This window comes from Haemaphysalis longicornis, unplaced genomic scaffold, assembly GCF_048455015.1.
Source record: "Haemaphysalis longicornis isolate Haplotype H1 unplaced genomic scaffold, Haemaphysalis longicornis Haplotype H1 scaffold_1, whole genome shotgun sequence".
Classification (NCBI taxonomy): Eukaryota; Metazoa; Arthropoda; class Arachnida; order Ixodida; family Ixodidae; genus Haemaphysalis; species Haemaphysalis longicornis.
In genome coordinates, this window is record NW_027526203.1 from 429,967,757 (window position 1) to 429,993,432 (window position 25,676).

The window sequence follows — 25,676 nt, forward strand, 5'->3', positions numbered from 1 at the left end:
GCTAATTGTATACAAATAAATTTTTATCGTACATTCCCAACAGGTTTTCTTTCAGTGAAACAGAAGAGAGGAAAGCCAAATTACTCCGCAAAATTTATTTAAAAACCACTTCAAAATGCACACCAAACCAAGTTTCTTCTTCCCCTTTAATATGAATGCCTCAACAAATTTTCTTAACAGCAGTCATTAACACTTGCACGGCTCAATGCAATGTGGGTACTCCTAAAAATTAAGGCTGGGCATTGCAGATATACTAGCAAGAATCAATTACACTTGACACTGCCAAGAGTGCCTTGACAACAGACTGCTCACCTGAAACTTTCCCGCGTCCAGCGTGGCACTCATGACGACAATCTTGAGGTCGGGACGCTGGGTGACGACCTGCTTGAGCACTCCCATGAGGATGTCCGTGGCCAAGGTGCGTTCGTGGGCTTCGTCCAAGAGCACGACCCCGTAGGCCTCGAGCAGTGGGTCGCTCATGGCTTCCCTCAGCAGCATACCATCGGTCATGTACTTCAGCAGGGTCTTGGGGGAGGAGCAGTCCTCGAACCGGATGCTGTAGCCCACCTCCTGGCCAATGGCCACATCCATCTCTTCAGCCACACGGGCAGCCACACTCATGGCCGCCACTCGCCGGGGCTGGGTGCAAGCCACGCCGCGCCGACCTCCTTTCTGGCGCAGAAGCTCCACACACCACTGGGGGATCTGGAGGGCGGTGGACGACAACGTGCGAACAAGCTACGCACACTGAACAGCGCGAACATGCATAAACAGAGTAGCGTAGGCGCGGTTAGCTAAAATCAATTGGTTGTAACACACAGATGTTAGCTTGTGCTCACAAACTTCCAGTGTTACACTCGGGCCACATTATAGGCGGACAATCCACTTAAAACTTTGTTCTTTATTTAAGGATAGAATCAAATGAAACGTCCACTATTAACGCATTGAGCGATGCGATTGGCACGAGCCGTATTGTAGCCAATTTCAGAGCACCAAATTGGGTTTTGTAGCAGCGAGATGCATGCCTTGGTGCTGTAAGATGAGCTTTAGCATAAGAAGATAACTCATGGGAACACCACATGCACCTTTCGAAGCTTATAAAATCTGTTTGAAAAGAGTATTTATCATGCCTACACAACCTACTGTCACACCTGCAGGCAGTAAATTTGCACGTCTTTTGATATGTTGCTAAATAAAAATTAAACTAATGGTGTGGATGAAGCTTCTAAGTGATTGTGTTTCCAAATGGCTTATCAAAGCATATATACCAGTCTTGCATGCAGCATTTCTAAAACAGTTTAAAAAGTGGCAAAACGTGAGGACAAGCACCACCACTCCATGCAACTTGCAATAGAAGTGGTGAAAATCTCACGTGTAACAAAACGCCTTTAGTAAGTAGCCTTTAGTAAGCAACAAAACAGTAGTTTTACTAGCGAAAAACAGACGCAGACGAAGAAGAAGTACACGGGACACTCGCTAGTAGTTTTAGTTTTCGTGCAATATCCGATCTTCATGCCCGATCATCATTCAACCCCCAGTATGGCACTTCATAAATGAACACTTTTATTGCAGCCCAACCATGTTTTTCTGCAATAAAAACCTTTGATGGACATTAATTTTGCATAAGTCACTTTATTTCAACTTGACTAATTACCGCTTCCTGCACCAAAGTGCAGGGTGGCATCAGTTTCCTGCCTTAGTGACATTTGTTGTGAGGTGTGGTCATCAGGAACATCAGCCGCGGGAATAACCAGAAAATTTCTCGGAGCACTGAAGACTGGTTACGTGCTTTGAATGTGAAAGCAGTACAGCTGCTTAGTTTGAAAACAGTGCCAGGACAGGACACAGTACAGGCGACACGAGACTGGGCACTGTGCCCAGTCTCGTGTCGCCTCCTTTGTGTCCTGTCCTAGCGTTGTTATCAAACTAAGTGTGTATCAACAAGCCCGTATTACCACTGTTTTTCAGTACAGCTGCCCCTGACGATGCCTATCAGACTTCTTTGCAGCTACATCCTTAAGCGATTTGACCCAAACCGACGAAAACAACACCGCTCGGTACATGGTAGTGTTGTGTATCACTGCCATTACACCGCTATAACACACTGCTGTCTCGTTCGTTTCCAGATTATCGGAATGCAAACAGTAGCCAGTTGATTGTGCCATCAAATGGCTACGAGGGAAATTAGGAAGGGAAATACGTAGTTCATCTTTTGCTGCTGAATAAACACCGAGAGGACCACGGGAAGGTTAGACTTTCTTTACAACAAACGTGGTGATTGTCCTACACCTTCGAGAAACGCACCAAAATTGACTTTGTACCCATAGGGATGGCTCCGTGGCTAAGGCACACTGCTAACTACGAGCATGCAGGTTCGATTCTAGTCCTGGCGACCATTTTTTAGATGATGGTGAAAAACAAGAACGTTTTAGTTGAGATTTCAGCGCATGTTAAAGATCCTCGGGTGGTCTAAATTTATAGATTGTCCTCCACTATGCCTGAAAAACCCTTGAAATTTCAATTCCGTAATGCTGACTATGAAAGAGCTAAAGCTACAGCAACAGGAATAAAGTTAAAAATAGGTGTTCAGAGGCACTCAACAAAAACAAGCAAAATGCAACATAATTGTGAATATACGCATATCTTTACTAGCCGATGGCAGATCACTACTGAAAGTAGGCTTCAATTCACTACAAGCACCAATCAAGCAGTCCCGACCAGACCGCACGTCACCAGCATCAACGCTCACAGCTTTGGCGCTGTTATTATCTTTGTTTACGAGTCCCGACTCACTACTGCCTACCGATTGCGCTCAGATTTACACATAAGAAGTTAACTTTTCTTTTTTCTCTTGCACGTTACTAATGACACAAGGGCTGCCGTACCTTAGCGCAGCAGTAAAAACAATCCTCCTGAACCGGTGTATGTGCTAAGCCTACTCTTGTACTGCTGGAAGTGCAGAATTAATTATCTTCGATTCGTGGAAGTACTGCTGCAAGTTTCATAAAGATTTAAATGAATAATTTGCTACTTTGGTTTTGTGTATAGCTTTCACGTTGAGTCTAACATAACTGATTTGGTCCATTGCTGTGCTCTGTTGTGATAAAAGCAAGCAGAGTGACTGACGCCTGCAGCTCCTCCAATCAGGTAGCACCTGTAGGTCACATGTGCTCAATAGGGCCGATTGTTTTGCCTTATTTCTATGTTGGTTCTATGAGGGACAAATGAACAAAAAGGCACATTCACAGCAGCAAATTTAAAACAAAACAAACAGACAAAGCATTCTTTTATGAGACCAAGATGACAGCAATCGCATTTGCAGAATGAGTGTCAGAGTGAGTCACGTAAAAAGTGCCATCTCAGCATCAAAATCTGAGTGACTTAGCACATGGCAGCATTCATATTATGCCTCGAAGGCTTACTCCAGAGACAAAGTTTGATAGTCCAGGAGAAAACCAACTGCACTTTCAAAAAATGTAAGTTAAAGGCCAACTGCATTCCAAATTTCAACCTTCTGAGAACGTTTTTTCGTATAGTCTGCCTAAAAAAAACCGCAACATACAAAATATCACAGCTGAAATACACGCATACATGGCGCAAATGTCCATCAAATATTGCCGATTTCGAAACCGAAATTCAGAAGAGCGCGGCCATTACGGCCAAGCTGAAGTGATGTTCCAGACGGCCCAGCTGGCGAGCGAGCGGTCGCACGCGGCTGGCCGGCCAGAACAAACCTGCGTGCAACGCTTCACCCTCGCCACAGCCCTAGAAGTGCACCCAGCAGAGCTCGACTGGTTCTTCCGGCTGGCCGTAGGAAAAAGCCCAGGGCTGACCGCAACGTCACTCCCGCTTCATGGCTGTTTGTGCGATCTGCCAGCAGGTGCAGCGTTGCCTGCGACGGAGCTACTTTAAATGCTTATAATTAATTAACAACACATTTCACAGGGCTACCAGTCATGCCCCAGTCGGTTTCGTGGTACAGGCTGTACGCTCAATGGGGCCAGGGACTGCAGTTGGCCTTTAAAGAAAAGAAAAAAAAAAAAATGCGCGATTTTTCGGTCCTGAAGTGCTGCGTGCCCTAATTAAATAAAAATTAAATGTGGCTGAAAACAAATATCCCCTTTTGAAGGCCTTTGAACATGCTGGTGTGCTGCAATGGCTTACCTGCGTTGTTTTACCAGATCCTGTTTCACCAACAAGAACCAGAATTTGGTGGGTGCCGAGGTACTCGAAGAATTTTTCCCGATACTCCCACACTGGAAGCGCTATGCGCTTGCGGAACAGCTCATAGTAGCGGTTAGAGTACGGAAGGCCAGTCAGGGGGTTCAGTTGTTGGGCCTGAAAGCAGCAAACAACACGATTAGGTAAATCCATGTCTGCAGCAAAAGAACAGAAGGCATTCCAAAATTTTGAGGGGCAACGAGTCCAGTTGGGACGTGTCATATTGCAAGAACACATGCTAGCCAGATTAGTATTTTCTATAATCATAAACACCATCCAGATAAATTATTCTGAGAAATGTTTAATTGTCAGGAATTCCACAAAATAAGACTTGGTTGTTTTTTTTTTTGCCAATAGAGGAATCACAGGGAGGAGGAAACAAAGAGAAAACCTCAAATGTTCTTGCAGCATGCACACAAGTGACGAAAAACTGTTCAAGAGTTGTAAGCGAATAGCAGAATCTAACACTGCACCTTTGCCTAAGTCGCAGGCCATCCATAATCAGCACATGCTCAACTGAAGCAAAGAAATCACTTAAGTAAAAAAATCTGCGGAAATTAAAAGAACTGTCTAATAATGCGCAGCATTCTTATGCCACTTGTCTAGTGTGTGGTTTCTTTACATAAGTAGAGAAAGACACTGAATTATTTCATTCTTTTTAAGCTTCCTTTTGCATCTCTTTGCCAATGATGTAAATTTATACCATTATTGCGATGCGGTGCCTTTACTTCGCTAATTATGTTTTTTCCAAAGGTGCCAGGCATACACTGCAGCATTGGTCCGTTTACAATATTTTAATTCGTATTTACAACGTCCTTTTGCAAACTTTGTTCAGTCTTCGCTTTTTTGGGGAGATGTATACGATGCATATTTTTAATTTTGACTGATCATTTTTGTGAAAATTTCTTTTTATTTTTTGGTTTCTCAAAGTTTTGTCCAACCAATTGCCGCCATTTACGCTATTAAAACAATTAACAGTGTAACTTCTGCCAAATCTGCATTTTTGTAGTTAATGCAGGGCTCTACACGGTTTGCCATTTTTGACATTTTTTTATTCGTATTTCCAATGTTCTTTTGTGGACTTCTTTCATTTATTCTTCGGTTTGTGGGGGAGTTGTATAAGATGCATATGTTCTTTTGTGGACTTCTTTCATTTATTCTTCGGTTTGTGGGGGAGTTGTATAAGATGCATATTTCTGATTTTGTGTGATCACTTCCATGAAAATTTTATTGTTTATATTTTTGGGGTTTTCAAAATTCTGTTGGCCCAATTATCTCCATTGATGCTATTATAACGCACCAAATGTGCACTTTCGTAGAAATGAAGGGCGCTACACGGTCCTGGTTGTGAGGGTACTCGGCAAAGAATGCTACGCATTAAAAAGCTAAGACTTCTCGCTCTTTCGAACTTTCTATTTCTGGCCGACATGTATTTCATCATTAGCACGCATGAGGTCACACTGCGGTTCAGGTCCCACTTTAAAACAAGAGATTTGACTATACCAAGCCATGTTTGTTTCTGTTCAATAACACTAGGTTGCACCAACAGAAAAAAAAAAAAAGTGTGGCAGGGGAGTTAACCAAACTTGTATGAACAAATTACTGACGAAAGGAGCAATTTCAATGCAGACACATGTAAAATCAAGCACAATAATGGAGTTTTGCAGTACACATTACAGCTGTTGTAATAACTGATACGCTAATATATACTACTTTTGTGGGTTGAAACGCCTCTGCAAACCTTATAAGAGTGAAAATGCCTCCATCTTGGCCAGCATGCTTGAAGGAGCAATGAAGACAAAACGGGCCTTGTTTTTGAATAAACTAGCCTTTGGTAACTCACTCCGCTCAATTCTAGCCCCGAAATATTGCACAGCTTTCAAGTTTTGCACATGACGACCTTTGCACTGATGCAGTAGGGGAAATGCTGAAAACAAGAGTAATCGGTGTGTTAACTTTGCATTAGCATTCATTCAAGTAGCGCAATCAAACGGAACAAGAGGCAGCACTACTATCTTGGAGTGATGTTTCTTGGCAGTGGCCCTGGTGATGCAGCCACCCACTGCACAACCAAGTACATGACATTATATGGGTTGGACGGAAAAAAAAGGGAGGGCTGGTGAGTCACCATCAATCAATGCATCCTGCCGGTGATGACATACGAAGCGGAATCTTGGCGCTTTACTAAACAACTAGAAAGCAAACTTAGGTCGGCTCAACGGGCCATGGAGCGAATACTGATATGAGTAATGGTTATGGACAGGAAACGAGCAACTAGGATTGGGGAGCAAACGAGTAGTAGAAGACATCGTAGTTCAAATTGTGAAAAAGAAATGGACTTCGGCTGGCCATGTAGTACAATGAACTAACAACAGGGGCCCACCTGTTGTCAGTTTGTCGCACAACATGGCCAGCCCAAGTCATGAACACAGAATGGACCCACAGATGGGACTAGAAGAAGGGGAGCGCCAATAACTCGATGGAGGGACAAAAAACGGAAATTTGGAGGCAAAGAATGGACTCGGGCAGCGCAGGGCAGGAGTGGTTGGAGGTCAATGGGAAGAGGCCTTCGTCCTGCAGAGGACCCGAGTAAGCTGATCATGATAAAGTCAATGCAGTCTTTAATTTATTTGTTTGCTTTAACGCGCCGACGCTACACCTGGGCTATGAGGCGTGCCGTAGTGGAAGGCTCTGGATTAATTTTGACCACCTGGGGATCTTTAACGCGCGCCAAAATCTCGACACACAGGTGTCTTCTGTTTTTGCTTCCATCAGAAAAGCAGCCACTGTGGACGGGATCGAACCTGCGTCCTTGCCACGCCAAACTGGTTTTTGGTCTTCATGGCCCCTTCAAAGTGCAGCTGCGGGGATTTCCGGAAATCTGCCAATGGCAATGAAACTTTAAATGTGAGTTCTTGTTGATCATATAGTTTAAACTAGGTGCTGTGAGTGTGACTTTTTGATAATTATTTTCCCAATTTCATGTCTACATGATCAGGTGATTTTCCATGGGAAAATCAGCTACAAATTGCAGGATAAGCATACCCAAGATTAGGTTCAAGTGAAAACTAAGTCATAACAAGATTGATTTCTCCTGAGCCTCGTGTACAAAAAATTTTGCAGGGCTGTTTTTTTCAATTCACAAAGCTACAAAGCACTCCGCCAGGACTACATAGAACCCTGAAGCTTGGTTATAGAGAATAAATGCTGACAACCTCCTCGCAAAAAAGGTGTGAATCCCAAAGCAACTAAATATAAAAAACAAATCAAAATGGTCAAAACAGCCCCAGAGTTACCCTCTAAAGGGGTTAAATAGAGTTTGAAATGCTGTAACTTTATGTGCGCAATCGCTGGAGTACTATCCAAAGAATGTCCTCCCACAAAAACGATTTTGTAAGTGCTAAGAATCAGTTGAGTTATCGTTTCCTAAAAAGTGCCAGCTATTAAGCCTGAGGCGTTCTCTCTGTTCTCATGGCTCAAAGTATTGCAGATGCTACGAGCTCAAAAGTGAACAAGACCACCTATAGACACCTTTCAAGGCTCTTGTGTTCAATGCGCAGCCATTGACTCCACTTAGCGGTTTTCAGAAACCAATGCCGATGTTTTACTTACTACTGGTTGCGTGTGACCGCATTCCTTCTTGCATCCGCCATGCAAATATTTGCATGTTAGTTTTAGAATAGAGGAACCAAGCATTTGGGGGCAAAGTAGGGGGTCACAACAATTTTTGAAGATTTCCACCAATGACTAGCAGCCCACTTGAGTTTTCTGCATGCGGCGCTGTAGCAGCAAACAGGTCCCTCCACGGATGGTTCGTGTAGAGGAGGCCTACCATCGTTGCAAGTATTTTAACACGCTGCATGGACGGCAATCCCTAGCACAATTTTTGAGTACACTGTCATCCCTTTCATGCATGTGGAACTTTGTTTTCATAGTGAATTGTGTTCTGGCGGGCGGAGACATGTTTTAATGGCTGCAGTGCTAATTTATTCATGTGCACACGTCGCCCACCGTGCAGGCAGGTGCTTGTGTAGGCCCCACTAGGAGCGTTTCTGCCTGTGAAAAATACGTAATGTTTTTCAGCGTTACCCATTTCTTGTAAACAACGCGTTAAACCTACAAACTCAGCTAAGCTTGTGTGCCAAGGATGCACCGTGCCAAAAAGTCTCTCGAACATACTGCGACCATCTATGTGAGTCACTTGAACAGCCCAAAACTCCAGCAGCTTCACCGAGAGCTGGAAACGGTGATTGGCTGCATCATTCGACGGAACCCGCCAACAATGGCGCTGCAGTCTTCAGCGCGAGCTGCGTCACAGAGATGTGGCTACGTCAATACTAGTTTGAATGGCAATAAGGATTCACGTGGCATGTAAACAAGGAAAGAAAGAACGATCTTTCTTGCATGTGTTGTATGGCCCCTGCAATGCGCAGCGATGTAATATTTGGCATAAGTTGTTGCGAACCAGTACTCCAATGACTGCACGCATGAAATTGCAAAATTTGGAACCCTATGTAGGGCCACTTTGAGGTGCTGAAGAAGCAGCACCTTCATACGCACGACACACACACTAAAAAATAAAAGCAAAATAAAACTCAAAAGCAAAGATTACAAGAAACAAAGCCAGCATAAATTTGTCTTAAGCCAACCATGTCAGCGAAAGGAGGTGTGGGTAGCCCATGAAGTGAATTTCAAATGCTTACCATGGTCACTGTCTGGGTGTTATGGCAGTTGTCTAACTTTTCCCTGCTTCGATCTTCCCGGTCAAAATCACGGTCATAGTCCCGCTCCCTGCTGTAATAGGAGAAAGAGTAAAAAAGCAGTGTGTCAACGGTCCCAAGACATACCACAACTAGTGATGCCATTGTGGCCAAATACTGGCACCCACTGAGCAGTAGCGGTCTCAGAGATTGGTCTTGAGGGGGGGGGGGAATAAAGAATCACTACCCTCCTTGCACCAGTTCTACGGAGGAGGTGGTAACCAAGCATGCCGGTGTGTGCACATATGCATATGCGCTTGCGGTGGCTGCACTTGCGGTGGCTGCACTTAGCGACACAGTGGTTTTTGGCCCCCCTTAGGTGGTACAACATCTGGCTTGAGCCCGCATTTCTGACGGTCGCAACATGTTTGTGACCTCGCACGAGTTGGATGCTTTAAAAAAAAAAAGTTTAGGATCTCCTTTGGGGGAAAAGGGGGGGGGGGGAAGGATCCCCCCCCCCCCCCCCCCTCGGGACCGCCACTGCCACTGAGCTGCATGTTTTCATTACTGGCACTTTACCTTATTGCCCCGATTCTCGTGGCAACATTAAAGGGTACGATAAACAACACAATGCACAGAGTAATGACACATTAAGTCCAGCAGAACACTGGCATGCCGAAAGTCACGCACATGTTGCTTTTCTCTCACCAAGAACAAACAAAACACTTGAAGCAGAACATTTTAGACCACAGATTTCTTTTTCATTCCAATGATTGTCTGGTAGCAAAACATCATTATTGTGTTTTGGGCTAATTTTGACTTGTGTTTTTTCTTTCCTCCCCCGAGCGTTTTCCTAAGTTCGCAACTTTGCTTTTTCATGCCATCCTATGTGTACACATTTCTATGTTCCTCTTCTCCCTTCTGCTTGGGCCCCATGCACTGGACTGCAGTGCACTGAGAATATATAGATAGAACACTGAACAGATACAACCACAATGACAGTGTGAAGTGCTCTGCCATTACAGAACAAGTCACGGGCTCACAAGCTTTGCCAAACCTTTTTAAGGCAACTTTTTTTACCTTGGCATTCCGGCTAGAATTTCTGTGCTTTTCTGGCAGATAAAAAGTACCGAATTGAACTTATCGTCATAAACCCTTCACTTCTTATTATAGCTTGTACTAGCGTCTGTTATCTCGCATTCAGTCAACCAAATAATGTAAACTTGGTTGATTCAATTAACGTAATTCCATCAAATTTAGAGGTCCAATCAGAGTATAAGGCTACATATTTCGTGTGTGGTTAATTCGGTCAAGTTTTAGTGGACCCAGCAAGAGACAGCTGTACACGTATGAAAGTTCAACTGACAAGCCTGAAAATGAAAATAAAGAAATTACAAATCACAGCTCATAGCAAAATATTTCTTTCCTGAAAAGGACAAGGCCAGCAGATGCCAATTAAAGTAAACCTCTTACAACCACACAGCAGCATTAAAAATTACAAAAGAAAGTGGGAAGTGTCTCCAGAACTTATCTAGCTCCATGCTTCATGTGCAACAACACACAACAACAGAATCTAAAAATAGCAGCAAGAGCCAAGAGGTCCCCACAAAACAGGCTTAAAAAAAAAACAACTAATGGTCAATATGCAGAAGAAACATAAAACCTATTACGTGCACCCATGTGGAAGACTACAAATAAATTCTGGGCCACCTATGGTTCTTTAACAAGCACTACTATCTTGCCCTTGCAAACGTGCAAATCTGAAAAGCAGCTTCACAGCAGCCGTTCCACCTCAGCACGTCACGGGTGCAAATATGCACACTTGTGTGGCCATTAGCTCCTGGGACACACGCAATTCTTTGGAAGTCAGAAATTTCACCCTCCATGGTCAATCAAACAGCCACCAACTGATTACGGTGATTATTATGGAATTTTAAAATCACTTCAGTGTCCCTTTTTAACTCTTTCGCTACCGCAGAAAATTGACCAATTTTGGGGGGTCCAAGAAAACATTTTTTTTTCTGCTAAAAAATTATTTAGGCACTAATTGCAGGAGCACAAAATGCAGATTATTTAACGGCCTTTCCAATAACACCAGTTTTTTAAAGGTTTTCATATATTATAGTTGTGAAAAAAAATATCAAAATCAAAAGTTTTGTCAAGTTGTCGAAAAAAATGATAAAAAAGGAGTTGTGTATATTAAACCACCGGTAGTAGAAAAAAATTAGAATATACATTTTGCAGGGAAACATTTCAAAAAACACACCCTAAAAAAATGTCGACTTGCGCGGAACAGTTTTTCAGATATAAAAAAAAAATGTTAGCACGCACGGTGCTCGTGTCATGCGGTGAAGCCCAACCTCTAATTCAAACTGTGCAATTTTGGGTGGTTCCTTGGAATAAATCTGGCGGTTTGACGTTATCAGAGGCACCAATTTGCCCCCACATAACGTAAAAACATCTTGTCAATGGCTGACTTTGCATTTACAGCGAGCACAATATTTGGGACAAGCACGCGATGCAGAAAAAAACATGCATGAAGTTCAAAACGGAACGCCGTGGCTGATGTTTGTTGTCGTTCACGGTCAGTTATCTCTCAAAACATAAAGCTGAGCTTTATTATTATCTTCTTACTCGCAATTGTAGCCTTGCTCGCAAAAATGAGGTACGATGAGCTAGAATCGTCCCCTGCGATCTTTGGCCGAGTAGCAGTCGCGCGCTAAAAAAGATCAGCACAACAAGCCTCCTCTGTTGCAGCGCCACCTAACATTTTTCAAATGAAACAGTACAAAAACTTATCAGAGACTCCGTCCGAATAGACAGTTCAACTAAGCAGCAACATTAGACACCCGGATATACCCTCGCATGAAAACGAAACTGGAAGGCGAACAGCTGGCAGTGTAAGGCCGGTTTGAAGCGCTGTCCTCGGCGGAACAGATATCTGGCGACTGGGTGTGACCTTTTGACTTGCATCTGAAGTTCTTATCGCAGAAATCGGGTTAGGGTGGGGGGAAATGAGGAGCGGCGTGCTTTGTTCGAGGATCAGTCGCGGACGCTTCAGGCGCCATGGCAGTTAGCCTTGAAGTTGGGTAACTGCGTAGTTGCGCTAAATATAAATTTCGCGATGCAGAAACGAAACCGAAACTGTTGTAAACTGGTTGGGTATGGTCCTGGGGTAAGTAGAACTACCAGAGTACTTAGGACAACTTGCGCAAAGGCAATAAAACTGCCTAAAATCATAAAGTAGCTTTGCAACCAGGCACTGCTTGACATTTTCAGCCGATTTCTGGGATTATTACTGTCAGAGCGTGAACCTGACGATTGAAAATCGTTTGCTAGTTCCCCATTCACGCCCTGATAGCAAAAAACAAGCGCTGGTGCAGAGTAATTACGAGTTGCACGCATTCTTCGTTGGTAGCCTTGAGGCGCGATGACCACGCCCCTTTTCCACAACCAGGTGATTCAAAAGCGTGTCAAAAATCACGTTTCCGTTGCAAAAATGAAAACAAAACTGATTTTGAAAGGCCATTTTCTGATCTAACTCCGAACAGCTTTACTTGTTCGAGAAACGCCTGGAACGCTATGAAAAGGTGCTCCCAAAAGTATCGATCAAATTGATCGATTTTGATAGGCGCGGTAGCGAAAGAGTTAACAGGTACGCTATCCCCCATGAGGTCACTTTATGAATGCGAGAAAGCGGCTTTCAATGCGTAAATATTGAATGTAACGGAAACCAGATCAAGACCAGAAATTCTGCTGGCCCAATGCCCTGCATGATCCCACTCATGGCCCAGAGGAGCTGCACAGGGAGACGGGGGTTACTGGCATCCACAATGTTCCAGGCTATTGCATGCACCCTGACTGACTGCACATGCTGAGTGACCCAAGGTTTCCTCCATACAAATGGCTCGCAGATGATGTCCCCACTGCCCTTTCTGGTGCACTGCTCTCAGCACTGTTCGAGATGAAAGTGGCAGTTAAGTTCACAGCCTTCCATCAAGCATGCGTGCACAAACATATAGTTACAGTGATGTCAGTGCAAGCTCCCTATTATTCCTTTGGTCTCTACTAAGGGTGCCACTGCATTGAGGACTATACTAATTTTCCAAAATTAGGGGAGGACTAATTTTCAAGAGTGACAGGTATTGCATGACTTTCATAGCATGGTTCCTGATCAACCTTGCATATTTGACATGAGCTTTAAGCTCCAAGCAGCTATGCAATTCAGTACCCCTTCAAGACCTTCATGTTTTGATGACAGAAATGCATGATCCACAGTGGCATTTCATGCATCGCCACACAAGGTCCAAAGCAGATAGTACAAGCACCAATAATGCCCGATATTCCACTAATACAATTGCACACACAAGATACCTCACTCAAGACACTCAAGCATAGATATTCTTCGGACCAACATAGGCAATTTACAATAATACAAAATCTAAACGTAGAAGAGGCTGCGAAATGGAGCCTGAAGGACTAAAAAAAAAGACTGCTAGACCAACTCAATTGACCATTGGTCTAGCAGTCTTCATGTTCTTTAGATACAAGGCCTTGGCTCGTAAAGGGGCACCGAGGAGAATTTGTCAAGCTCTCGTTTTTGCTTGCACTGCGTAGACTGGCTCAAATGAACACACTTTTCATCATTTATCCAGGCGATACGGCAGTATTTATTTTATAAAGCCTGAAAGAAGCAAAACTACCATGTGCGGTTTGCGGTGGCTGCACCAACTAACCGCAGTGACGTCAGGTAAAGGTGCTATGTGATTGGACAATGTCCAAGATTAGCATTCAAACAAGTTTCGGTTTCGGTTCAGACGATCAGAAAATGCTCCTAAGGGAGGAGGGAGGACTATCAGAAAACCCGCTTTCAGATTTTCTGATCGTCTACTTCACCATTTGGCTTCTTCCTACCGTGAATCCCAAATGTGCATTTCGCTCTGCATACCCCAGGTGGCGCCGTCGTTCCAACATCAACTTGCGCTGGCTCGCACGTTCAAATCGGCTGCTATTTTCCCATAGGCGAAAATCATTATTTATTTTCAGAGTAAGCAGGCAAGTACCGCCGTTGTTCCCGGTGTCAAACAAAATAGACCACAAAATGCGACCTTGTGTGAAGTTTGCGGGCAAACAGAGCGGCGGTTTGATCAGGCAAAATTTTTGAAGTGTTCCAATTATTGTCGCACCACCCTGTAGAATGTATGACCGAGTTTACATTTTTTAGTTTTAGCGTTTCAAGCCGCTTAGTTGACTATTTGTTGAATAGTGCTCGTGCAGTAAGTGTCCCCCAAACTTCCACAGTATCTCACGTCTACCAATTGCATTTCTTAGACGGAAAAGCGTTCGCAGGTGTGTGGTCGTGCTGCTGACCGCTGTGCTTGTTCACACAGCGCAGAAAAGTACTTCCTGCAACATAGTTTTACGCTGTACGGTAAAAGTTTCAGTTGATTTTATTTCCTTAGTATCTATATAACTTCACTGACTCTTCTCCCGCCTTCAATTGGCTTCAGATTTTCCTACTAGAGTACCAGTCAGCGAAACGTCGCATGTGCGCTTGTGTGGAGCAACCTGGACGAAGCTTGATACAGTATACAAATTAACAGACTAAAGAAAGGCACATTCTTCCATTCACAAACGTGTCGTGGCTTAGTTTCAACTGAGCGAACGAACTGCGACGACCCGTCTGCGGCCGGCGGACTTCTATAAAACGCTGGGCCGACTGACTGTCGGAAAGTCGGCAAGCCTAGCAGTAGCGCAGTCAAGCAAAGTCATTTTTTCCTAACGTCACACGAAAACGCCACAAAAAATGGGCAAAGATGCAGAGAGGACGACAACATTTACGAATTGATTTTTCTGCTAAATATAAACGCACCCAGAGTGGTCGAAACATGGCCCACGGACTCCAGACTACAATTTGCGCTAGTAATACCGCAATGTTTACAAATCACTTCAGTGTCCCTTAAAAGTTCACACTTGCGACGAAAGCGAGCGAAAGTGACGGGAATTCTGTCGCGCGACGAAAATTGGTCCCGACCATTTGACAAAAACGATCATCGCCCGACAAGGCGACGGAATGCCCGTCGCTTTCGTCGCAAGTGTGAACGTGCCTTTAAGGCCCGTTCACACTTGCGACGAAAGCGACGGAAATTCCGTCGCTTTGTCGCGCGACGACCGTTTTTGGCGAATGGTCGGGACCAATTTTTGTCGTCGCGCGACAAAGCGACAGAATTCTCGTCGCTTTCGTCGCAGTGTGAACGGGCCTTTAGTCGGAAGTGTGAACGGGCCCTTACGGGGCCCGGTAGAATAACAATATTCAGAAGCGCGAACGCAGCATCTGCACCGTTCCGCACGGTCGGCTGTTTCGCGGTAGCTACAGGAGAAAGGGCGCGAAATTGAGCGAATGCGCCTCACCGAAAGGTTTACAATGCGTGAACGTGGCAGGCCGTTAAATTGACAACCGGCTTGTGGCTAGATCCTGTGCCCCTAATATCGACTTTTTTTGCAGCGGCTATTGTCAGGGAGCGCGGGTAGTGTGGAACAGGCGGCAAACCGTGACTGTACGCGCCCTGCTCCTTACCTGCCTTTGTTCAAATCATATGCGGTCGCCAGTAGATAACATCACGATTGTCGTTCGCTAATTTGATTGGGGAAACAACAGACAGGCACTTCGCATTGCGAAAATAGTGCCCTTAATGCTGGCATCGGGACGGTTGACCGCCGGCATAAACAACCAAACAGCCATAGTTTCGTGCTCTCGAGGGTGATGAATTAATCTGCTTAAATTAAACAATAAAACACACAGTAGTAAGATATGTTCTCTCCTCTCGACGTCTGCGCCAATGTTCAGCCGGATTTTGCCTACACGAAAACGTTCATCAGGAAGCAATGAACGTCGAAGCAACGCGTGCGTACACCGTTACTTCAATATGCTAATTTCGAGCAGATACGACAAATCGGCAGAAGTACTCACTTGCCTCTAATAAAAAATGGCATTCACGATCCCCGACCGTTTAGGTTACCGAAAGATTTGTTAGCGCTTCATTACACAAGCTATGAATAGGCTTAGTTACCACGAATGGGGACTATCATTGTGCCAACAAATAACGCAAAAAACAAAATAAAGCCTACCACGAACCTTTTTTTGGACAGTTGTGCGTCTCCAACATCAATTCTGTGCCTTTTAGACATCTCTGACACGCAGCAAACCCGAGGAAATTCCCTCAAATTTACGCACTACCAACGAAATGATGCCGCTATGGTGGCTCTCTCAACACAAAAAAAAGTGCTAGCGGCGTCTACCGTCTGTTGTCGATGATGATAATACAGAAAAACTTGATGATGATATACAAGAAACTCTATGGTATGCCCAGGTAGTATGCCAAAAGTAAGAGAATATTATTGCAGCTTTAAATTTCACAAACAAAGATTGTTTCTTAAGTAGAACATTACTTTCTGAAAACAATAAGCGGGGGGAAATTTTTACTTTTTTATAAGCCGCCCAAGCCGTTGCGCAGCCAAACAACAAATTAACAACAAGCCAACTCTAGCACTGAGTAACTGGGTAGATGCAGACTTTACTTGTTTTCTTATGTCGCTTTTGCCCCTTGCAGACCCTGTTGCACTTTCCGGTGTCAATTTAGTTGACTTTTGGTGTTTAGCTCATCCATTAGCATGTGGGACTAGCTGGCAACTCCTGTAGAATACCACAGTGGCATGCATGTGGGAAGGAATAGATTATCCTCACAAGTCAGTGCTTGTCTTTCAAGTGCATCCGTGTGCATCGCAGCTTCCCACCCAAGACTGCAGTGAAATGTGGGTATTTTTGTGCTTGATATCCTATCTGTAATATTACCCCAGGCTTAAGGAATTGGCGCTACATTAAGTCAGAATCCATGTATTTATGTACTGTATACGGTGTGCAAAACCGTATACGGTGCCCCATTGCTTACGTCTGGGCCTTTGATGACTAATGTGGGCCTTTGCATGAACGATATGATTGCGGTTGCAGTGAGTTGTAATTTTACAGGTGTTGAGCACATTATAATTCAGTCGTAACGCGGTTTGTTTCAAGCGGCGTGCAAAAGTTCAGTTTAATTTGATATTCTGACACCCATTAAAGGGGAAAAAAGATGTTATGGTATACCGCGTCAGGTAAACCGAAACGTGCAGTGTGTGTTTTAAATGTGCGAAGGTGTAGCGTTATGATCACAAGCCCAACCACCGTCACGTCGGGCTTGGCTGTGCTATTCGTAAAGTAAAATGTAACACGTTGTTTTTTTTTTTTCTTTTTTGTTGTGGCTATTTAGTCTCGTACTCATCATAGTGAGCTACTAACAGTACTGCGTTAGTCCGTATCAGCCACGCAGTGCCAGTTTGTCTTAGTTTGAAATAACTACGAGGAAAAACGTGCGGAGCGCATCACTTTTAATTGCGTAATTACGTTGCATAAGTTGATAGTAGCAAGAATACAGAATTTTGCTGGAGTGCAATGTGGAGTAGAGGAATGGCTGACAGCCTTTGCAGCAGTCCGTAGATCACGAATACAATATGCTAAGCTAAACAGGTTGCTCGAGCGGTCTGCGACTGCTCCAAGAGCACAGATTTCACCATCTTTGTGCGGGATGCAAAAATGCTATAGCTTTAAGCGTCGTTTGGTTTGTCTTTGGTGGAGCCTACATGACCTGACAACTCTCTTTAGTTTGTATTTCTGACTCACTGATGAAGTCTTGGGTGTTGGCTTTGGGAATCGGGCAACAGCTTTGCAATTACGAAATGTATGACCTCTGGTTGAAGACACAAGTGAGCGGGTACATTGTAATTGTTGGTTTTTTAAAGCTGTGTGCCCTTCAACACCAAAAGCACTCCACATCTGCCAGTGTGAGGTGCATTTGACTGCACACAATGAGGCATTTTTCTTTATGCAAAAGGAATTGTGCCCCTTCCAGTGTTTTGTTCCGTCCGTGCAGGAGCACCTAGTGCGGCATGCAGAAGACCTCCTAGGAGTCTTGGTGGGGGCTGTGTGAGCCATGCCGTTGGATCGAGCAACCGCCAGGCACCATCGGCCGCAGCACTGGCGCCTTAAGGAGCGCGAGCGCAACCTTCTGGCTGCTGTCCTGAGCATCGTCGTCATCGCCACCCTGTCCACAGCCCTGGTGCACCCCCGCTGGTTCTTCCTCCAGGGTGGCGGTTGTGGGCACAAGTACCTGGGCGTGCAGAACTTCTTCTATGTGGGTTATTTCGAAGCATTTCCGAGGCTCTTTGTCAGTGGACCATCACGCCTGCCCTCGTATGTCTACTATGGCTGGAACGAAGGTGCGTCTCTTTTAACTGGGTGCAAACAACTAGAAGCTATGGTTGTGGCCCTCAGGGCCTAAATCTCAGTTCTTGGCTAGCACGTTTTCTGTTCCAGTGCCTATTCCGAGTCACAGGCATGCACACACGCTTGTGGGGGCATATCCCAACATTACTATTGTTGGCTGTAGAGTCCCTAACTAGTCACAGCAGTTCTTCAATACACGCCAGATGTGACACTCCGGTCTTGGGGTGTTGTATTCGTGTGCACCTCCCCACTTCCTGGCGATTGTGTATTAGTGCAATGTCTGCCAGTGAAAAAATGAATGTGTGACAGCTGCAAAAAAATTTCTGCAGGCATTTTAAAATGTCATGAGGCCTCTTTTGGCAGTGGAAAGCAAGCCATTCTCATTATTTGAAGTTATAAGCAATTTGGCTTGTTAGCTAAATATCAAGTGCTTCATCTGTTAATTTAATTTACTGTTGACGTATGGCAGGTTTCCAAAACTAGGGAGCAAGTCAGGGGTCACTTTTTGGTATGTGTGCTCTGTGGGAAGTTTTGCAACTCCATATATTTTATAAAACGCACCATGAAGACAAAATACAACTCTGCTTTCTTCAAAATATTTGGCAGTTCATTGCCGCATCACTCACACGTTGCCGTTGCCGCATCACTCACAACTAGCACTTAAATTGGGGGATTTAAAACTACCAACTTGCTGTGCCATTATATAGCATGGCAAAAGCCCTATGAGATACTTGAAGTAGCAGCCAAAAATTGGCGGTCAGTAAACTGACTTGGTGCTGCCATGAAGAAGCTGGAAGTCTGGAATCCCTGATCAAACCTAGTGAAACATAGGAGGGTGCTTCAGCGTGCAATAACCCTATACTGTAGAATCGCCAGAAACTTTGTTCTTGCTTCGGATGTTGTTGAAAATGACCAGAGTTGGGTATCATTTGTTTGTAATTCTTCTGCCTTCAAAAGCTATCGCACTGTTGCAAAAGCCACTCACAGATGATGCAGTGTCACCTCATCTTATAAAGCCGCTAGTAGCATCCGCTCATGGGCGTCAGCAGGCGGGGGCAAAAGGGGATCTTGCCCCCCCTTCAAGCCACACCAGTGCATTGACCCCCCCTGAGCACGAGGTCGCGGGTTCGATTCCCGGCCGCGGCGGCCGCTTTTCTGATGGAGGCGAAAAGCAAAAACGCCCGTGCGTACGAGATTTCGGCGCACGTTAAAGATCCCCAGGTGGTCAAAATTAATCCGGAGCCCTCCACTACGGCGCGCCTCATCGCCTGCGTTGCGTCGGCGCGTTAAACCCCACAATCAATCAATCAATGCATTGGCCCCCCTTCCCCTGCCCTCTTCCTGTCCCCCCGCAATGCGACAGGTTTGCCCCCCTCAAAACAAAAACCTGCCGGCGCTCATGCATCCACCTGCAATTTATGTTGATTTTCCTTGTGCTATTTCACTGTAGCAGTGTTAATTTGGTTGGCAGTTAATTTGGTTAAGTGGTTAATTTGGTCGCTATCAGCTTGTCACACAAGTTAGACTTAGTCTTGTTTCGTTACAAGTCAGGTGTGTGAAGTAGCTGTTGAGTCACCGCCATTTTTTTCTGTTTTCCTCAGTGTATAACTTATTTCATTGAAATTCATGCTAAAACAGGCTGAAGGCTGTTCCGACGAGGCATTTTTCTATTGGAGCAAAGTTGTACGGCATTTTCCTGGTCCCAACAGAGAACTCTGCCTGTATCATACATCAGCATGCACAGCAAAATATATGAGGCCATATTCATGCACGGAGACCTCTGAAACATCTTGTGTGGTGCTGCCCTTTTTGTTATTGTGCTTAAAATGGCCCTAAATTGCTTTGTGAATCCAGTGCAAGGCTTTTATATAGTATTTATAATGTGCTTATTTATATAATGTTTGTAGTGTCTCAAACAATGGAACTTTCTTCTACTGCTTCTAAGGGAGCAGTTATTCTTTATTGTAGTAAAACATATGCGATCAAAATAACGACATTCACCAGCTGTAAAAAACATGTATAGCTTTGCTTCAATCTATCAAGCATTGGGGATGATTTATTCATTTAAAACTTATGCTGCCCTAGGCGCAGCTCCAATGGTGCTAAGTACACAGTCTGTCATGCACACTCTTCTACATTATAACCTTGTGTTGTGGCAATGATGTTGCTGAGTTGTTGAGCATAGTGCTGAACTAATATTAACCTTCAAGTGCTTAGTACTTGACCCTTTCTGACCACATTTGCTACATCTGTTCATTGATTTCAGTAGCAAGAAAGATAGATGATTTTACAGGTTTAAGAAAGGATCAAAATCAATATCACTCACCTGTGGTGGTGTGGCTGTTAATGAGCGGCCCTGCTCCCCTGTGGACTTCAGTTGTGATCGCATAATAGCCAAGGTGCACTGCTGCTACATGACAGATCACTGTCAGTGGTGGATTCGTGGCTAGTGGTTTCAAAGTGCAAAGACTTCAGTGCGTACTTCAGCAGTCCAGGTGGTCAAAATTAATCTGCAGCCTTTTCAACCTGAAAGTTTATTTTTCTAACCTGGTAGTCCTCTTTCTCACTGTGTGTACCCATTTCTGCAGCACTGTTGCTTTTGTCTTTTTCAGTAGAAGATCTGAAGTACCTTTTGTATTTGCTATCTTTCACTAACTGCCCCTGTGAAATACTGTTTTTGGACACCTATAGTCAAATGCCCAACAAAATTTTTGCTTGTTAAGGATCACCAGGTGGTGGTAAATTAATCTGGAGCCCTTCACTACGGCGCTCCTCATGGCACTGGTATACTTTTGTCGTATAAAGCACCCAAAATGTAAATTTCTTGAAAATGTTTACTGCAGTGCTTCAGTCACCTGCACTAACACGTTCGCTGATGCAGTGCATACATTTTGTTAATCATGGGCCGAGCGTTTTGTCGGGAGCTATTTTTATTACACAAGTGTGCACTTGCTAACCGAAAGAGATGTTTTAACTGTGGGATTTCCTTTTTTTTTCCTTTTTTTTTTTTGTTCCTCATTTTCCACCCCCCCCCCCCCCCCACTTTTTTTTTGTTTTGTTTTCAGTGATGAAGGACTGTGTTACACCAACCATTGTGAGCCTCCAAAGAGTGCTCATAGTGCTCTGCTTTTTGGCCATCCTGAGTAGCCTGCTGCAGTTCTTTATGGATGCATTGGGTGTCACGTACAAGTGGCTGAGAGTCATTCGAAGAAATGCCTTCTGCAGCATCCTGACAGGTACGTCAGCGGTACAGTTACTGTTCGATAGCTGAATTAGTAAAGCTTTGTCATTATTTAGGGACTGTTATCAGTTTTTTCATCAGATTCTTTCACCTCTTCTAGTGTTACTTGACAGGCAGAGCTTGCCAATAGCTGACTTAATAGCGTAAATGTAAAGGCTTAAGGCGCTAGGAAACTTATTGCTGACCCTGCTTCGTGACCAGCGTGGAACGCACTTTGTCCGGTGTGTGCCCCCTCACTCCTGCAGTGGGCCTGTGCCTCGGGGTCGTCGGGACGTGCTACTACATCTCCACCCTGATGGAGGTGCAGCAAGAGATGACCAAGCCCAGCCGAAGCTCTCGGGTCGAAGTGAGCTTCAGCGTGAGCTACCACCTGGTGGCGGCAGCAGGTGCAGCGGCCGTGCTGGCTGCAGGGGCAAACCTACTGGCCCGACCTATGCCGGTGACCCAGCTCGGTGATTCGGCCATCGACAGCTTGCTCCTGGACGACGACTTCTCGCGAGAGACCTTTGTGGTGGGCATCTCGCACTCGGAGATGTGGCCTTACCGACAGGACCTGACCCGCCTGCACAGCTTGCCGCCCCTGCCACCCTACTCGCCCTGAGGCCGGCCACAAGAGCCACACCCTCCAGTCTGGTCAGTGCGGGCTGCTCTCCGGTGGAACCGTGTGCCCAGTGATGCCTCGTGTGAGGACAGGAACTGTGGCTGAAGGCGGGACACTCTCGGTGACGATGCCTTTGCCAGTGTGTGTGCGGGGGCACTCGGAGAAGCTGCAGTGTTGTTTTCACACCCACTGTTGTCAGCATATCATTTCATTGTGCGTATTAGGTGTAAGCTTGACAGCGATACTAATGTATATGGCCCATTACTAAGTCAACCATGCCCAGGTAGCTGTCAGATGAGCTGTACGTATGTGTGAGCTGTGGGCGTTACCACTAGGCTAGCATGTGCTTGATGTAAGATAAAATGCCAATGCAGTCTCAGTGTCAGCAATACTATGCATACAACCAACTGTTATGATTGGTGTGAAATATACACACTTCACTTGCTTGGTATTCACGTAAGAAAAGGCCACAAGATGTTCTAGGTGTGTCAGTTTGTGCATCTAAATTGTGCTGTGTAATCCCACTGAGTCATCTTTATTATTTAGGAGTTAAAAGTATTTTTTACGATTGTTCCCTCGTTTGCATGCAGACCCGTGCTAGAAACAGCTTAAGTTTTGAAGTTGCTTTTCAACCAGTGGTTTTTAAATGGGAATCTAGGGATTTCCCATGGTCTGCAAGGGTGCTGCTACAATCTGTAGTGCTCTTAGTGTACACTGAAAATCCTCTATACACCGCATTTGTTTCGTTACTTAAATCGCCGGCAGCATAGAGATTGTTGGTGTAGCCTCAGACTGTCTAGATTGAAACGCGTGACGGCAACTGAAAGCTACTTGCAGTATGGCCCAGCTGCGATAATGTTACTTAAAAAACTATGCATAGCATTGGAACTAGAGGGCGTAGTGCATAAAAACTAGAAGGCAATTGCCACCTTCCTTTTTGCGTGCTTTACCTTGTTACTAGGTCATGCTGCAGAGTGTGCGCACCTCAAGTATTTTTTGGTGGTATGTTGTGCGTTTCAATTTAGACTGTTGAAGCCGAGCATTGTTTTGTAATTTATGCACTGTATGCTCTAATGGGCTAGCTTTTTTGCAGGACATTAAAACTACCGTAAAGTTCCGAAAGGACGCCCACCCAAAATACAGAGATATCGAGTAAAGAATGCGGGATGGGCGATCTTTCAGGTCAGGTGCAAAAAAAACTACAAAAAAAGTGGCCGCACCGCCAACCAAAACTGCAAAGATATGAAGAAAAATTGCGAGATGGGCGAACTTTCAGCTTAAGTGCAGAAAGGTCAAATAAGTGACTGCATCAGCTCATGAATAGAGTATTCGCGTTTATTTTGTTCGCTCACTAGTGCTGAACCCATCTGTTTTGAGGGGTGGGCGATATTTGAGGTCTTTTAGTAAATTGAATATTTCACCCCTAAAGGGTGGTGGGTGATGTTTCGGGAGTGGGCGTTCTCTTGGAACTTTACGGTATGCACAAAAGCTAAACAAAGAAAAGTGTGTAAAACTGATGCAAAAGAGCTGATTGCATTGACATTGTGTCCAGGCTTCCAACCCCTCCCATCATGGGGTGGGGGCCATCCATCGTTTTTGCCAATCCATCAGGGGTCCCCTGACAATTAAAAACCGCTGCTTTAAACAAATTCCACATAACTATGCAAGGCCCCTTTTTGTACAGTTTGTGAAACTTGTGTGGGTGGCTGTAGCGGAATTTACTATGTTTCAAAGCATTTCAGTGCGGCTGCTTTTTAAAAAAGCCTACCGCGGGCTCGATGTGGTGGAGCCAATACAGGTGGTGCCACACTGTCTAGACTAGTTTAGCCAGTGTAGATAAAAAAGTAACACTAGTGGCGATCTATGGTAGTTCTGGATGAAATAAATTTGTTTAATGCCATTGGACATTGAATGAGCTCATGCAGAAAATAAAATTTAGGGCCAGGCACCCACTGGAAAGTTGATGCTTGTATGGAACACAGCAGAGCATACAAGTAGTTCATAGAAGCCTGGTGTGAACTCGATTATGATCTATTTAGTTTCCGTTCATTTCTCCTAATAGTACTGCATTATTTGGAACACAGTAGTTTCAAAGAGAAACAGCTACACGCTGGCTGAAATACTGAGTGGGAAACCTGTATGTATAATCATTGAGAAATATATCACGCTTGGAATTCAGAATGGCTGTAGGGATGGTGTGGAGTGCCACAGCTCTTCAGAGTGTTTAGTTTTTGCTATTACTGGCTTCCTCAAAGTTTTCTACCGTGACCTTCTTTGCTCGCCAACCTCCTTTCATTCTTCTTTTCTCAAATACTTCTGACACCTCTGACATCAAGGAATAGTAACATCATTTTTTTTTTGTATCAAATGAACTGCCAGTGGCATTATCTCAACTTGAAACTGCCCTTGCGCATGTTCATTCTGAACCAAGAGGGGCAAGTGCAGGTAAAATAATGAATTTCAACCCCTTCAGCTGCTCTCAACTTGCTGTTTGAGCAGTCTAGCTTTTTTACTAGTGCTACAAGCTGCTACCAGTAGTTCTGCTGTGTGTCTTGTTGAGAATGCGCACTGTGCTGCTTTTCAGCTCTTGTAACCATGTACTGGGCAGTTCCAGTCTGAGCTGTGTAAGGTTGAGACTGCTAAGCAGCATGCCTGCATTACTTCTTTCCTGAACAACCTTAGCCTGATCCTTGATTGTAGATGGCAGCCAGCGTCAAATGTTTTTGTCACTTCTTGCATGTTCATCCGCTTTTCGGCAAGACGTTGGGGTGCATGCAGCTGGGTGTCTTGAAGGCTTTGTTGGTGTGACGGCTTTGTGTGAAGGAGTACTACTTTTGAGTGTGGAGATGAGAGTGAAGCTGTCGGGCCAATTAAGGTTGTAAAGTGAGAGATTCCTGAAGTTCAGTAATGCTAGATTTTATTTCATTTGTGCATAGCCAGTTTTGTGGCCTATTATTGCATAGGAGGCTGTCAACTGTTTTCGTGGAGCCCTGGGCACAAATTCCTTTATTCCTTGAATCAACAAATTATTGTTCGACATAGAGTAACTTATGTATTTTTGTGTTTAAAATATATTGTATATGCACATGCTTTACACATGGGCTGTCTTGGACATTGCAAGCAGAAAGAGAATCTCGTGCTGGTTTTGGTTACAAAAAGTCACTAACATTCGCCATTCACCGGTGCATTGACATATTTACTTACCACAAGCGCAACATTATTTTAAGTCACTGTGCAAGATACAATGCATTAGGTCTCTGAACACATTGAATGTTGCTGTTGAAATTTTAATGTGCGTTGAAAATTGTTCTTGAATATTTCTCTCGTAGAGTTTTACCTAAAAACTGTTTGTTCTTCAAATAAATTAAATACAGCAAAACGGTCGGTGACATTCTTCGTAGAAGTGATGCTTCAATATGACACTTGGTTGCGAGACGAGTAGAGAGACTGTTCTGTGGGATTTCAAAGTATTTATTGAAGGGCATTTATGATAGTCTTGTGATCGCTGCAGTTATGCTGAGGTGTACTACAGTGTGTAGGCCTTGGCAGTGAGATGATGAAAACCTTCTCGCATGCATTGCACCTCAGAAGCAC

The 25,676-nt window shown here is 44.5% G+C and overlaps 2 protein-coding genes across 3 annotated transcripts in view; one reads left to right on the forward strand and one right to left on the reverse strand.

The window, feature by feature from the left end:
- Dhx15 (DEAH-box helicase 15) overlaps positions 1 to 16,216 on the reverse strand; it is a 35,665-nt gene extending 19,449 nt beyond the window's left edge. Inside the window, exons 1-4 of the mRNA XM_077687318.1 lie at positions 16,057 to 16,216; positions 8,925 to 9,015; positions 4,165 to 4,338; positions 313 to 705 (exon numbers count right to left, since the gene is read on the reverse strand). Coding sequence (XP_077543444.1) covers positions 313 to 705; positions 4,165 to 4,338; positions 8,925 to 9,015; positions 16,057 to 16,109 — 711 coding nt within the window. The 5' untranslated portion in view covers positions 16,110 to 16,216. The remainder of the gene's footprint in view (positions 1 to 312; positions 706 to 4,164; positions 4,339 to 8,924; positions 9,016 to 16,056) is intronic.
- A 231-nt stretch (positions 16,217 to 16,447) lies between these two features.
- LOC144155708 (transmembrane protein 127-like) lies at positions 16,448 to 25,461 on the forward strand. 2 transcript variants are annotated; one of them, XM_077687320.1, is made up of 4 exons: positions 16,448 to 16,733; positions 17,867 to 18,233; positions 21,306 to 21,476; positions 21,727 to 25,461. In XM_077687320.1, exons 2-4 carry the CDS (start codon positions 17,948 to 17,950, stop codon positions 22,080 to 22,082), a joined length of 813 nt encoding a protein of 270 aa, XP_077543446.1. In that variant the 5' UTR covers positions 16,448 to 16,733; positions 17,867 to 17,947; the 3' UTR covers positions 22,083 to 25,461. The 2 variants fall into 2 exon arrangements, with proteins under 2 accessions (XP_077543446.1, XP_077543445.1); XM_077687319.1 differs by having other exon boundaries at positions 16,450 to 16,733; positions 17,888 to 18,233.
- The last annotated feature ends 215 nt before the right edge of the window (positions 25,462 to 25,676 follow it).